Source organism: Pelodiscus sinensis, chromosome 18 (assembly GCF_052426305.1).
Source record: "Pelodiscus sinensis isolate ZL-2025 chromosome 18, ASM5242630v1, whole genome shotgun sequence".
Taxonomy (NCBI): Eukaryota; Metazoa; Chordata; order Testudines; family Trionychidae; genus Pelodiscus; species Pelodiscus sinensis.
Genome location: NC_143069.1, coordinates 2,811,884 through 2,823,837, shown reverse-complemented (window position 1 = coordinate 2,823,837; position 11,954 = coordinate 2,811,884). Strand labels below are relative to the sequence as shown.

At 72.6% G+C, this 11,954-nt stretch overlaps 1 protein-coding gene across 2 annotated transcripts; it reads left to right on the top strand.

The window, feature by feature from the left end:
• Window positions 1-1,656: 1,656 nt before the first annotated feature.
• MAP3K10 (mitogen-activated protein kinase kinase kinase 10) lies at window positions 1,657-11,845 on the top strand. Of its 2 annotated transcripts, XM_075915254.2 has the most exons (11): window positions 1,657-1,781; window positions 2,408-3,307; window positions 4,307-4,487; window positions 4,939-5,087; window positions 5,154-5,329; window positions 5,466-5,706; window positions 6,396-6,518; window positions 7,016-7,151; window positions 9,629-9,741; window positions 10,061-10,612; window positions 10,901-11,840. In XM_075915254.2, the coding sequence occupies exons 2-11, from the start codon at window positions 2,602-2,604 to the stop codon at window positions 11,254-11,256; spliced, it is 2,733 nt and encodes a 910-aa protein (XP_075771369.2). In that variant the 5' UTR covers window positions 1,657-1,781; window positions 2,408-2,601; the 3' UTR covers window positions 11,257-11,840. The 2 variants fall into 2 exon arrangements, with proteins under 2 accessions (XP_075771369.2, XP_089626022.1); XM_089769896.1 differs by having other exon boundaries at window positions 4,939-5,329; window positions 10,901-11,845.
• Window positions 11,846-11,954: the final 109 nt, after the last annotated feature.

The following is an 11,954-nucleotide window of genomic DNA, read 5'->3' as shown; positions in this document are numbered from 1 at the left end:
CCACCCCACCCCCCGAATTCCCATGGCCACCCCCCAGGGCTCCCCACGGCCACCCCACCCCCCGAGTTCCCCACAGCCACCCCCCCCAGGGTCCCAGCAGCATGTCTCTCCCCGTGCTCTCCACACCCATCCCTCCCGGGTTCCCCCCGGCCATCCCCCCCAGGGTCCCAGTGGCAGGTCCCCCAGGGCTCCCCCCGAGCTTCCCACAGCTGTTTCCCCAGCCCATTTGGCAGCTGGAGCAAGGCTGCCTGGGCCCACAGGCAGGAAGCGGATTCCTTCTCTGCCCCCCCCCTTTCTGTGCCGCCCAGCCCCCCCTTTCTGTGCTGCTGGGCCTCCCAGGTGCCCCCACCCCTCCATCCCTAGAGCCTGCTGGTGCTGCCCTTGGGTTCCCCCCCCCCCCGCCCCCAGCTGGGAACAGCCACCCCCCATTGCTGGGTGCTAGGAACCAGGGCAGCACCAGCTACCTGCCCCAGGGGGCTGGTTTGCCATGGGCTGTGGCTGAAAGGGGAACAGCCGAGGGGGTTGGGAGGAGCAGCCCTGCAAGGCAGCCCCTGGCCAGCGAGGGCTGCGGAGGGGCCCAGGCCGGGCATGCAGGACGCCTGGGTTCCACCCCCGTGTCTGGGCTGCGCCTGGGCCCCGCTCTCGGGCAGGGCCGCGGGATGTGTCTGTAACACACGTGAGACTTGTGGGTGTCCGGCCCTGCAAGGAGGCCGTGGCAGAGCTGGGACCACAGCCCCGGTCTCCTGGGTTCCTGTCTGCCCCACCAGCCTCCCACGCCTGCCGAGGTCAGCTCCTGGAGAGGCATGCCCGCTCAGGGCAGGCCCCAGGACTCCCCCTCTGCCGCCTTCGGCTTCCCTTGCCCATCTGGCTCGGTACGAGAGGGGTGCTGGGTGCCTTCCCCCGGGGACTACGCATCCCGGAGCACCGTGGGAGAGCCGGTGGGACTGCAGGGGAGCCGAGGGACCAGTAGGCAGGGGTGGCAAGAGCGTGCCTTGCTGTCGCATGTGGGCTGGGAACACACGGGGCAGAACGCCGGGCCACGGGAATGCCACAGCACTGGGAACAATAACCCTGCCATTGCCACGTTGCTCAGCCTCGCTGCTGCTACGACGCCAGGCCAGGCTGCCCTGGGCCCGTGTCTGTCTAGCACACAGGACCCTGAAGCACTGAGCTGTTTGGGGCAGAGACAGGCTCATGCCCAGCACCACGGGGGGGCCTCGCTCTAGGTGCTGCCGAACTAGAATAAGGAATAAACTTTGCAGGTTAAACAAGACGCCACACTCCTCGGCAATGCAGCCACCTCTGGGGTGGAGCTTGCCAGCTGTTCAGCGGCTGCTCGGTGGCACCCCGCAGGCAGCACTGACCTAGGGCAGAAATGCAGCTGTTCACCCAGGGAATACTTGCCCTGCCCTGAGATGCAGCCACCTCTGGGGTGGAACCCGGGTGCTGTGTAACAGCCAGGCAGAAACGGTGCGGGGAGGGGGGGAGGTCCCCCGGCACCAAGATGCAGCCACCTCTGGGGTGGAACCCGCCTGGCCCAGCCACTCGCTGCACGGGGGCTCCCAGCCCCGCCTCTGCCTGGGGACAACCGCCGGCGCCCGGCCTGAGCCCTGGGAACTACAAGTCCCAGCCTGCACCGGGGCCGCGCGCCCGGTCCCTGGACACCCCGAGACCAGCTGACAGCCCGGCCGAGCCCGTAGACACCATTAGAACGAGCCCGGCCGGCGCGCGCGGGGAGGGGGGGCTGCCTCCCCCGGCCGGGACCCCCGAGCTCCGGCTGGGTGAGTGGTGCTGCAATGGGCGCGGAGGGGGGGTGCAGCTGCAGAGCCCGCAGGAGGGGAGGGGGACCCCCCCGCGCTGCAGAGGAAGGTGCATGGGGGTCCCCCCCGCAGCGCAGGCGGGCCCGGAGAGAGGCGATGGCAGCTCCTGCATTGGTGGGGGTGCGGGCAGGGGATGGAGCCGGGCTGGGTCCCATTCAGCCCCCTTCCCCCAAGCCCCGGGGAGCTCCCTGCTCTGCCTGCAGCGGGGTGCACGGGGGGCAGGGCTGGGCAAAGCGGGGGTGCCCCTTCCTGCCGTGCCTGGGGGGGCCAGGGGAGCACAGAGCCCTTGCCAGCCGCCAGGGCAGGAAATGCCCCAGCCAGGTGGCAGCTCCAGCACCCCGGTGGCCCCGACGTGGCCCTTTGGAGCTGGGGGCCAGGGCAGGCGCGTGGCAGCCCCGCCACCGTTTCTGCCTCCTTCCCTCGGCGCGCCCGCCGCTCACCCCGCAGCCGGCCCCAGCGGCATGGAGCCTGACCTGCCGGCCCCGGCGTCAAAGGGGCGAAGCGCGCTCGGGAGACCGGGCTCCGGGGAGGGAGGGCAGGATCTGGCCAGGGAAGGCCCAGCCCTGAGCCGTGCCCTTGTGGTGCAGGGGTTAGTCTGAAGTGCCCCCCGTCTGCGGAGCTCCTGCGGCCGAGGGGCGACGCGCCGGGCGCTCTGGATGTTGCCGCGGCCGGCGGGGGCCAGGCCCTGTGCCCGCGGAGGCAGCCGGCTGTCCCGGCGTGGAGCGGCATGTCCCAGGGGCACCCAGCGCTCTAGGCTGGCTGTCCCCCCGCCGGGCCCAGGATGGAGGCCGGGCACAATGCGCTGCCGGGCGAGGAGGCCGGGGACGGGCCGGCAGCCGGCGGCCGGGGCTGGAACCGCCCGGCCAACCCCTTCTGGACGGCCGTCTTCGACTACGAGGCGGCGGCGGAGGAGGAGCTGACGCTGCGGCGGGGCGACCTGGTGGAGGTGCTCTCCCAGGACTCCACCGTCTCGGGGGACGAGGGCTGGTGGACGGGAAAGCTCCAGGATAAGGTGGGCATCTTCCCCTGCGACTACGTGGCCAGCGGCCCCCCCGGCAGCCCCCCCGCACTGCCCCTGGAGATCTCCTTCCCGGAGCTGCAGCTGGAGGAGCTGATCGGGGTGGGGGGCTTCGGGAAGGTCTACAAGGGGCTGTGGCGCGGGGAGGAGGTGGCCGTGAAGGCGGCGCGCCAGGACCCCGACGAGGACGTGGCCACCACGGTGGAGAGCGTGCGGCAGGAGGGCCGGCTGTTCTGCATGCTGCGCCACCCCAACATCATCGCCCTCAAGGCCGTTTGCCTGCAGCCCCCCAACCTGTGCCTGGTGATGGAGTACGCCCGGGGTGGGCCGCTCAGCCGGGCCCTGGCCGGTCGCAAGGTGCCGCCGCACGTGCTGGTGAACTGGGCCGTGCAGATCGCCCGGGGCATGCACTACTTGCACGAGGAAGCCGTGGTGCCCATCATTCACCGCGACCTGAAATCCATCAACAGTGAGTGGGCGGGCGGGCGGGCGCACAGCCCCTGAGGACAGGCTCCCTGGGCACGGGCAGGTCCTGGGGGGCAGACTGAGCCCTGGCCAGCTCACACTGCACAGCTGCCTGCAGGAAGGACGGGCCAGCATGGGACTGGCATCCGAGAGGGGACCAGCCTTGTAGCCCAATTTCCTGCCCATGAGCCAGCCAGGCCCTGCCTTGGGGCCAGATGGGAGCCAGCACCCCCTGGAGCCAGCCAGTCCCAGGGCTGTGCCCCTCACCGCAGGCCCTGTGGGGTGCATCTGGCCCTCTCCCCATGGCACCCAGTCCTGGGACTCGGGTGTCTGCCAAGGGACAGGGCCCCAGCCTCAGAGGCGTCCCACCTCCCTGCCTGCACCCGGAGAGGCGGGTTGGGGGTACTGGGGTCCCCGTCCTTCCCAGCACCCCGACTGGGGCTGTGGGGCCCAGCCAGCCCACACTCCGGCCATTGGGCCGAGCCGGTACTGAGCAGCATCCCCTGAGCAGAGGTTGAGCCATTGTAGAGCCCTGCCAATCCGCGGGTATCTGCTTCCTGTCTGCAGCTGCTGGGGGGTGGGGCAGCCAATGGGCATGGGTGGGGGTGCACCAGGTGTGGGGGAAGCAGGGCAGCTGCCAGGATGGGGTAGGTGTGGGGGGGCAGGGCACTGCTGGTATAGGAATGTAGGGGCAGGGTAGCTGCTGGGGTTGGGGCAGCTGCTGTTGGGGGGGGGGGGCAGTGTGGGGGCGGGGGCGTGGGCGTGGGGTACCCGCTGTGGGACACCCGCTGTGGGGTGGGGTAGCCAGTGGTGTGAGGGCGGGGAGGGTGTATAGGGGCAGGGCATGTGTGTGGGGACGGGGCGCCCGCTTGTGTGGGGGGGGCAGGGCAGCCGCTGTTGTGGGGGAGTCTGGGGGTGGGGCAGCAGGGCAGATGTGTGGGGACGGGGCAGCTGCTGGCTTGGCCGGGCCTTCTCCCCTCGACCACCTGCCCCCCCTGCCCAGTCCTGATCCTGGAGAAGCTGGAGGAGGGGGCGCTGGACGGCTGCACGCTGAAGATCACGGACTTCGGGCTGGCACGCGAGTGGCACCGGACGACCAAGATGAGCGCGGCCGGCACCTACGCCTGGATGGCACCGGAGGTCATCCGGCTCTCGCTCTTCTCCAAGAGCAGCGACGTCTGGAGGTGCCAGGGCCATGGGGCGGGAACCCAGGGGGCAGGGAGGGAGCAGCCGGGGGACTGAGGTATCACCTGTGGGGGGGGAAACACGAGGGAGGTGGCTGGGGGGAGGGAGCGGGAAGGCAGGGGGAAGAACATGGGGGTGTCCAGGGGCAGAGGGGAACACAAGGGGGTGGCCGGAGGATGGGGGGGGGGCTGGGGGGGGAGGGGCGGCGGGGAGGGGGAGCACAGGGGTGGCCAGGGGGCAGGGAGACTGGGGGGGAACACAGGGGTGGCCGGGGGGGCAGGGAGCAGGGAGACTGGGGGGGAACACAGGGGTGGCCGGGGGGCAGGGAGCGGGGAGACTGGGGGGGAACACAGGGGTGGCCGAGGAGCGGGGAGACTGGGGGGAACACGGGGAGCAGGAAGAGACAGTTCCAGGCTCTGCACCCCAGCCCGGCCTGTACCTGCGCTGCAGCTTCGGGGTGCTGCTGTGGGAGCTGCTGACGGGCGAGGTGCCCTACCGGGAGATCGACGCGCTGGCCGTGGCCTACGGCGTTGCCATGAACAAGCTGACGCTGCCCGTCCCGTCCACCTGCCCCGAGCCCTTCGCCCGCCTGCTGACAGGTGAGTGCCTGGCCGTGGGCGGGGCTCCGGGCCCCCCGGCCCCCCCTGACGCTCTCTCCCCCGCAGAGTGCTGGCACCCGGACCCCCACGCCCGCCCGCCCTTCCGCAGCATCCTGGGCCGGCTGGAGGCCATCGAGCGCTCGGCCATGTTCTCCATGGCCCTCGACTCCTTCCACTCGCTGCAGGACGACTGGCGGCTGGAGATCCAGGCCATGTTCAGCGACCTGCGCACCAAGGAGAAGGTCAGCGGGGCCCCCAAAGGCAGCCCCCCCCCCAAGCCTCCGTGGTTCCCCAGCCCCATCACTGCCGGGGGACTGCCCCATGTGAGCCCCGCCCCCACGCCCGGGAGCCCCGCCCCCACCACAGCTGTGCCCCCAGGAGCTGCGGAGCCGGGAGGAGGAGCTGCTGCGGGCGGCGCAGGAGCAGAAGACGCAGGAGGAGGAGCTGCGGCGGCGGGAGCAGGAGCTGGCTGCCCGCGAGATCGACATCGTGCAGCGCGAGCTGCACCTCATCATGGACCAGCTGCACCAGGAGCGGCCCCGGGTCAAGGGCCGGAAGGGGCATTTCAAACGCAGCCGCCTCAAACTGCGCGATGGGAATCGCATCAGCCTGCCCTCAGGTACCCCCCCGCCGTGCTGGCGCCCCTCCCCTGCCAGCCTGCCCCCCGCCCGCCTCTCCTCACATCGGCACCTGGGGCTCTAATTCAGCAACTCTCCGCACCGGGGGTGTTCGCCTGGAGCGGTCCCATCAGACCCCCTGGCACTGGCCAGCACCTCTCAGGGGCCCAGTGCTTCCTCCTCCAGCTCCAGAAAGTAACTGACCCTCCTCTACCCAGGCAGCGCTCCTTATATGGGCCTGCCAGCCCGGCCCTGATTGGCTGCCCCTGTCAGCCCCTCTCTAATTGGCTGTCCTCTGCACCGCCTCCCCAAGGCTCCGTTAACCCCTTAGAGGCCAGTGTCAGGCCAGCCCCATCACAGTGCATGTCTGGCTGGGGAGGGCCGGGGGCTGTCAGAGCCTGGTCCCACCTGGCCGCATAGGGAGCAGAAGCACCTTTGTTCTGCCCAGTGTCTCAGTCCCAGGTGCCAGCAACTCCCGGCCCCACCGCCGTCCTGACCCGTGCGCCCCATAAGCCCGACCCCCCCGACTGGGTCACAGCTGCTGTGTCAGTCGGCCACCACGGGGGCCCCAACCTGCTGGGGGTGTCTGCAACGGTGCAGGGCACCTGAGGCTGTAACTGCTGGGGGGGGGAGGCGCACCAGGGCGTCTGAGGCTCTGGGGGGCTGGGGCTGACTCTCCTCTCCCCCCCAGGCTTTGAACACAAGATCACAGTGCAGGCATCGCCCACCCTGGACAAGCGGAAAGGTCCAGGAGCCAACGGCACCAGCCCCCCTGCGAGCCCCATCATCATCCCCCGCCTGCGAGCCATTCGCCGTGAGTACCCCAGCCCCCCCGCCTGCCCCCCAGCTCAGCCAGGATTGCTCCTCCTCTGCCGGGTCCCTGCTGCCCACCAGGTCGCAGGCCCCAGAGGCAGGCTGTGGGGCTGGTCCCTGCTGGCCCGGGTGCCCCGAGGCTGGGGGAGGGGTTCTGGCGCTGTCCCTGGTACAGGAACCAGGCCAACCCAAGAACTGGCATTATGAGTAGATGCTCCCCCCGCTCGGCCGCGACCCTGGGGAGATGCCCCCCGGAGCCCCCAGCCATACCTGCTAGTCGGGGCTCTGAGCAATGTGCTCTCGAATTGGTTCCTTCCTTGTGTGGAATACACGTTGTTGCATGCACCGAGCATTGGCAGAAGTGCACCACACGCTGCCAATTGCGAGGCGACGACTGAATCTCTCTGGAGCAGCCGCCCAAGTGTCCGACCCCAGACCCCCCCCGGCCTGCACTGCAGGAGACGTGGGTCCCGCTAACCCCTCCTCCCCCCGGTGCAGTCACGCCCGTGGGCAGCAGCCAGACGTGGGGCCGCAGCGCGGGGCTGAGGAAGAACGAGCTGGCGGGGAACAAGAAGGGGCGCACCTGGGGGCCCAGCTCCACGCTGCAGGAGGAGCGGCTCGGCGGGGACGAGCGGTACGGGGCGGGGCAGGGCCCGCTGGGGCCCCGGGGGGATCAGGGCTGGGGGGTGGGTTCTGGGCCCAGTGCTGTTAGCTGCAAGTCCACAGGCCCTGGCAGGAGGGAGGGGCATTGGTAGGGCCGGGGGGGGGGCAGGTTGTGAGGGAGGAGGGCTTGGGGGGGCGCTCACAGGGCCAGCAGGGACTGCAGGTCCGGAGGGAGGGGGGCTGGCAGGACCGGGTCATGAAGGAGGGGGCCAGCAGGGCCGGGGGGGGGGCAGTGAGGGAGGGGGGCTGGCAGGGCCAGGGGGGGACAGGTAGTGAGGGAGGGGGGCCAGCGGGGCCGGGGGGGCAGTTAATGAGGGAGGGGGGCCGGCAGGGCGGGGGGCGGTTAATGAGGGAGGGGGGCCAGCAGGGCGGGGGGGGCAGTGAGGGAGGGGGGCCGGCAGGGGGATCGTGAGGGAGGGGGGCCGGCAGGGCCGGGGGGGCGGTTAATGAGGGAGGGGGGCCGGCAGGGCGGGGGGGCGGTTAATGAGGGAGGGGGGCCAGCAGGGTGGGGGGGGCAGTGAGGGAGGGGGGCCGGCGGGGCGGGGGGGGCGGTTAATGAGGGAGGGGGGCCGGCGGGGCGGGGGGGGTTACTGAGGGAGGGGGCCGGCGGGGCGGTTAATGAGGGAGGGGGCCGGCGGGGCGGGGGCGGGCGGTTACTGAGGGAGGGGGGCCGGCGGGGCGGGGGGGCGGTTACTGAGGGAGGGGGGCCGGCGGGGCCGGGGGGGCGGTTACTGAGGGAGGGGGGCCGGCGGGGCGGGGGGGCGGTTACTGAGGGAGGGGGCCGGCGGGGCCGGGGGGGGGGCGGTGTAATGAGGGAGGGGGGCTGGCGGGGCCGGGGGGGGCGGTTACTGAGGGAGGGGGGCCAGGGGCCGGGGGGGCGGTTACTGAGGGAGGGGGGCCGGCGGGGCGGGGGGGGCGGTTACTGAGGGAGAGGAGCCGGCGGGGCGGGGGGGGCGGGTACTGAGGGAGGGGGGGGGGCCGGCAGGGCCGGGGGCGGTTAGTGAGGGGGGGGCCGGCGGGGCGGGAGGGTGGTTACTGAGGGAGGGGGGCCGGCGGGGCCGGGGGGGCGGTTAGTGAGGGGGGGGCCGGCGGGGCGGGAGGGTGGTTACTGAGGGAGGGGGGCCGGCAGGGCGGGGGGGGGCAGTGAGGGAGGGGGGCCGGCAGGGGGATCGTGAGGGAGGGGGGCCGGCAGGGCGGGGGGGAGAGTACTGAGGGAGGGGGAGTGGCAGGGCCGGGGGGGCGGGTAGTGAGGGAGGGGGGCCGGCAGGGCGGGGGGGCGGGTAGTGAGGGGAGGGGGGCCGGCAGGGCCGGGGGGGCGGTTAGTGAGGGAGGGGGACTGGCAGGGCCGGGGGGGCGGTTAGTGGGGGGGGGGCCGGCAGGGCCGGGGGGGAGGTTAATGGGGGGGGGGGCCGGCAGGGCGGGGGGGCGGTTAATGAGGGAGGGGGCGGGGGGGCGGGTAGTGAGGGAGGGGGCCGGCGGGGCGGGGGGGCGGTTACTGAGGGAGGGGGGCCAGCGGGGGAGGGGGGGCGGTTACTGAGGGAGGGGGGCCGGGGGGCGGTTACTGAGGGAGGGGGGCCGGCGGGGCGGGGGGGCGGTTACTGAGGGAGGGGGCCGGCGGGGCCGGGGGGGGGCGGTTAATGAGGGAGGGGGCTGGCGGGGCCGGGGGGGTGGTTACTGAGGGAGGGGGGCCAGGGGCCGGGGGGCGGTTACTGAGGGAGGGGGCCGGCGGGGCGGGGGGGTGGTTACTGAGGGAGAGGAGCCGGCGGGGCGGGGGGGCGGGTACTGAGGGAGGGGGGGCCGGCGGGGCGGGGGGGTGGTTACTGAGGGAGGGGGCCGGCGGGGCCGGGGGGGCGGTTAGTGAGGGAGGGGGGCCGGCAGGGCCGGGGGGGCGGTTAGTGAGGGGGGGGCCGGCGGGGCGGGAGGGTGGTTACTGAGGGAGGGGGGCCGGCGGGGCCGGGGGGGGAGGTTAGTGAGGGGGGGGCTGGCGGGGCGGGGGGGTGGTTACTGAGGGAGGGGGGCCGGCAGGGCGGGGGGGGGGCAGTGAGGGAGGGGGGCCGGCAGGGGGATCGTGAGGGAGGGGGACCGGCAGGGCGGGGGGGCGAGAGTACTGAGGGAGGGGGACTGGCAGGGCTGGGGGGGCAGGTAGTGAGGGAGGGGGGCCGGCAGGGCCGGGGGGCGGTTAGTGAGGGAGGGGGGCCGGCAGGGCCGGGGGGGCGGTTAATGAGGGGGGGGCTGGCAGGGCCGGGGGGGAGGGTAGTGGGGGGGGCCGGCAGGGCCGGGGGGGCGGTTAATGAGGGAGGGGGCGGGGGGGCGGGTAGTGAGGGAGGGGGACCGGCAGGGCTGGGGGGGCGGTTAATGAGGGGGGGGCTGGCAGGGCGGGGGGCGGTTAATGGGGGGGGCCGCCAGGGGCAATCAGCGGTCGCCGTCTCACGTCTCTCCCTGCCGCAGGCTGACGGCCCTGGGGGAGGGCAGCAAGCAGTGGTCGTCCAGTGCCCCCAACCTGGGCAAGTCCCCGAAACACGGGCCCATCGCCGCGGCCTTCGCCAGCCTGACAGAGATGGGTGCGTGGGGCAGGGCCCTGGCTCTGAGGGGGAGGGGGCCGCGGGGTGGGGGGCTCGGTGCCTCCAGCAGAGGGGCCAGGGTCCGTCTTAGCCCCCCCAGCCCAGCACCCTGAGGACCTGCCTGCCCCCTCTGGGGTTCAGAAGCAGGGAGCTGGGGGGTGCAGCCGGGGGGACCCCCGGGGAGGGGCTGGCAGGCCGGCGCTGACCCTGTCCGTCCCGAGAAGAAAGGAGGGGTGAAGCTGTGGGGCCGGGGGTGGCGGGGGGGAGCCAGGCTCTGTGCCCCCAGCGCTGACCCCCATCCGTTTGTCTCTCTCCCCAGAGGAGTTCGCGGAGGCGGAGGACGGCACCCCCCAGTCCCCCTACCATCCCCTCCCCCTGCCAGGGGGGGAGGACACAGCCCCCTGGCCGCTGGAGGAGCCGCCCCCGGGCCTGCGGTGCGCCGGGCCCCCCAAGCGCAGCGAGCTGGCCCTGCTGAGCTGCGCCTCCCTCCTGGCCTCCGTGGCCCTGGGCAGCCAGCTGCTGGAGCAAGTGGGGGGGCCGCTCCTCTGGGGGGGCCGCTGCCGGCAGGACGCGGGGCCCCCCAGCTCCGTCACGCTGCTCTCGCTCTCCTCCCTCTCCGACTGCAACTCCACCAAGTCCCTGCTGCCCTCGGACGAGGAGCCGGCCGGCCCCGAGCCCCCCGGCCGCCGCGCCTCGCCCCCCCGCGCCACCCCCACCCACAACCCCCTGGTGGACCTCCGGGCCGAGAGCTTCAAGAAGGACCCCCGCCAGTCGCTGACGCCGACCCACGTGACGGCCAGCCAGGCCGTGAGCCGGGGGCACCGCCGCACGCCCTCGGACGGAGCCCTGCGCCACGGGCTGCCCAGCACAGGTGAGGGGGCCGGGGACACGGTGCCGCCCACCCCCACTGAGCCCCCCCATTTCCCCAGGCCTGCCGCGGCCTCCACTTCACAGGTCCCCCCCCACTAGGCCCCACTCCCTCCCAGAGCTGGGGGAACCCAGGCGTCCTGCTTGAGGGGCAGGTGTCTGGGGCCCTGTGGGCGGGGAGCCATGGGAGAAGTTGGGGCTCTGGAGTGGAGGGAGGGGCCCAGGATTCGGGGCTGGGGGTTATTGGGCTGCAGTGAGCCATGTTGTCAAAGCTGGTTTGCCCCCCCAACAGGCGCTCACGAGCCCCTGGACCTCACCCAGCGGCTGGACGCACCCATGCTCTTCCCCCCTCCTTTGCGGCGCAAGGCCCCGGAGAAGGACCTAGAGCGCCCCAAGACCCTGGAGTTCGCGCCCCGGCCTCGCCCCTCGCCCGCCCGGCCCCGCATCGACCCCTGGAAACTGGTCTCCTTCGGCAGGACTCACCGCTGGTCCCCGGGCCGGGGGGGCGAACCTCAGGGGGCGCCGGGCAGAGGCGAGGAGGAGGGGCCGGGCCCCTCCAGCGCCCGCCAGACGCTGCTGGACATGGACATGGAGGGGCAGAACAAAGACAGCACTGTGCCACTCTGCGGGGGGGGCACCCCGCTGTGAGCTTGGACGGCGCGCGCCCGCAGCACCGCCTGTGAATGTACCCCCCCCCCCCCCCAGCAGCCAGCGTAAGGCACCAGGCCTACAGGGGGCGGGGGCTCTGGGCTGGACCAGTCTCTTTCCTGTGTGCCTGCTTCGCCATCCGCCCCAAGCCGTCCTCACCCTCAGCCGGCTGAGATCCCACCGCACCCACCAACCGGCCTCAAAGAAGGAGCTGCAGCCCACGAGGAGCCGGCTTGGGAGGAGGATTGTGGGGGGAGAGGAGCATGTGTATTTATTGATGGGGTCAAGGCCCCCTACCCCTATTTAAATTCTATGTGATGTTTGTTTAAAAAAAAAAAAAAAGAGAGAAAAGGGAACAAAAAACAAAGACGCCTTGAGAGCCGGCCGGGGGTGGCCCGTTTTGTTCATTCGCACGGCGCAGTCAGTACCACGGGGCTCGGCCCGGACTCCTGGGTCCTGCCTCCACCCAATGCTCAGGGCAGGTTGTGCGTTCAGCTGAGCTGTCAACTGCAGCCACCTCTGGGGTGGGGCTCTGCCCGTCCAGGGCCCCTGCTTGCTCGCAGGCTCCTCCCCCTCTTCTTTCCCCGCTGGTCCACAGCCCCCTCCCTGAGCGGGGCAGGGAACCCAGGAGCAGCAGTCTGGCCCCCTAGGCTGGGTGGGGCCCAGCTGCCCGCTGGCGACCCGGGGACAGGGTACTG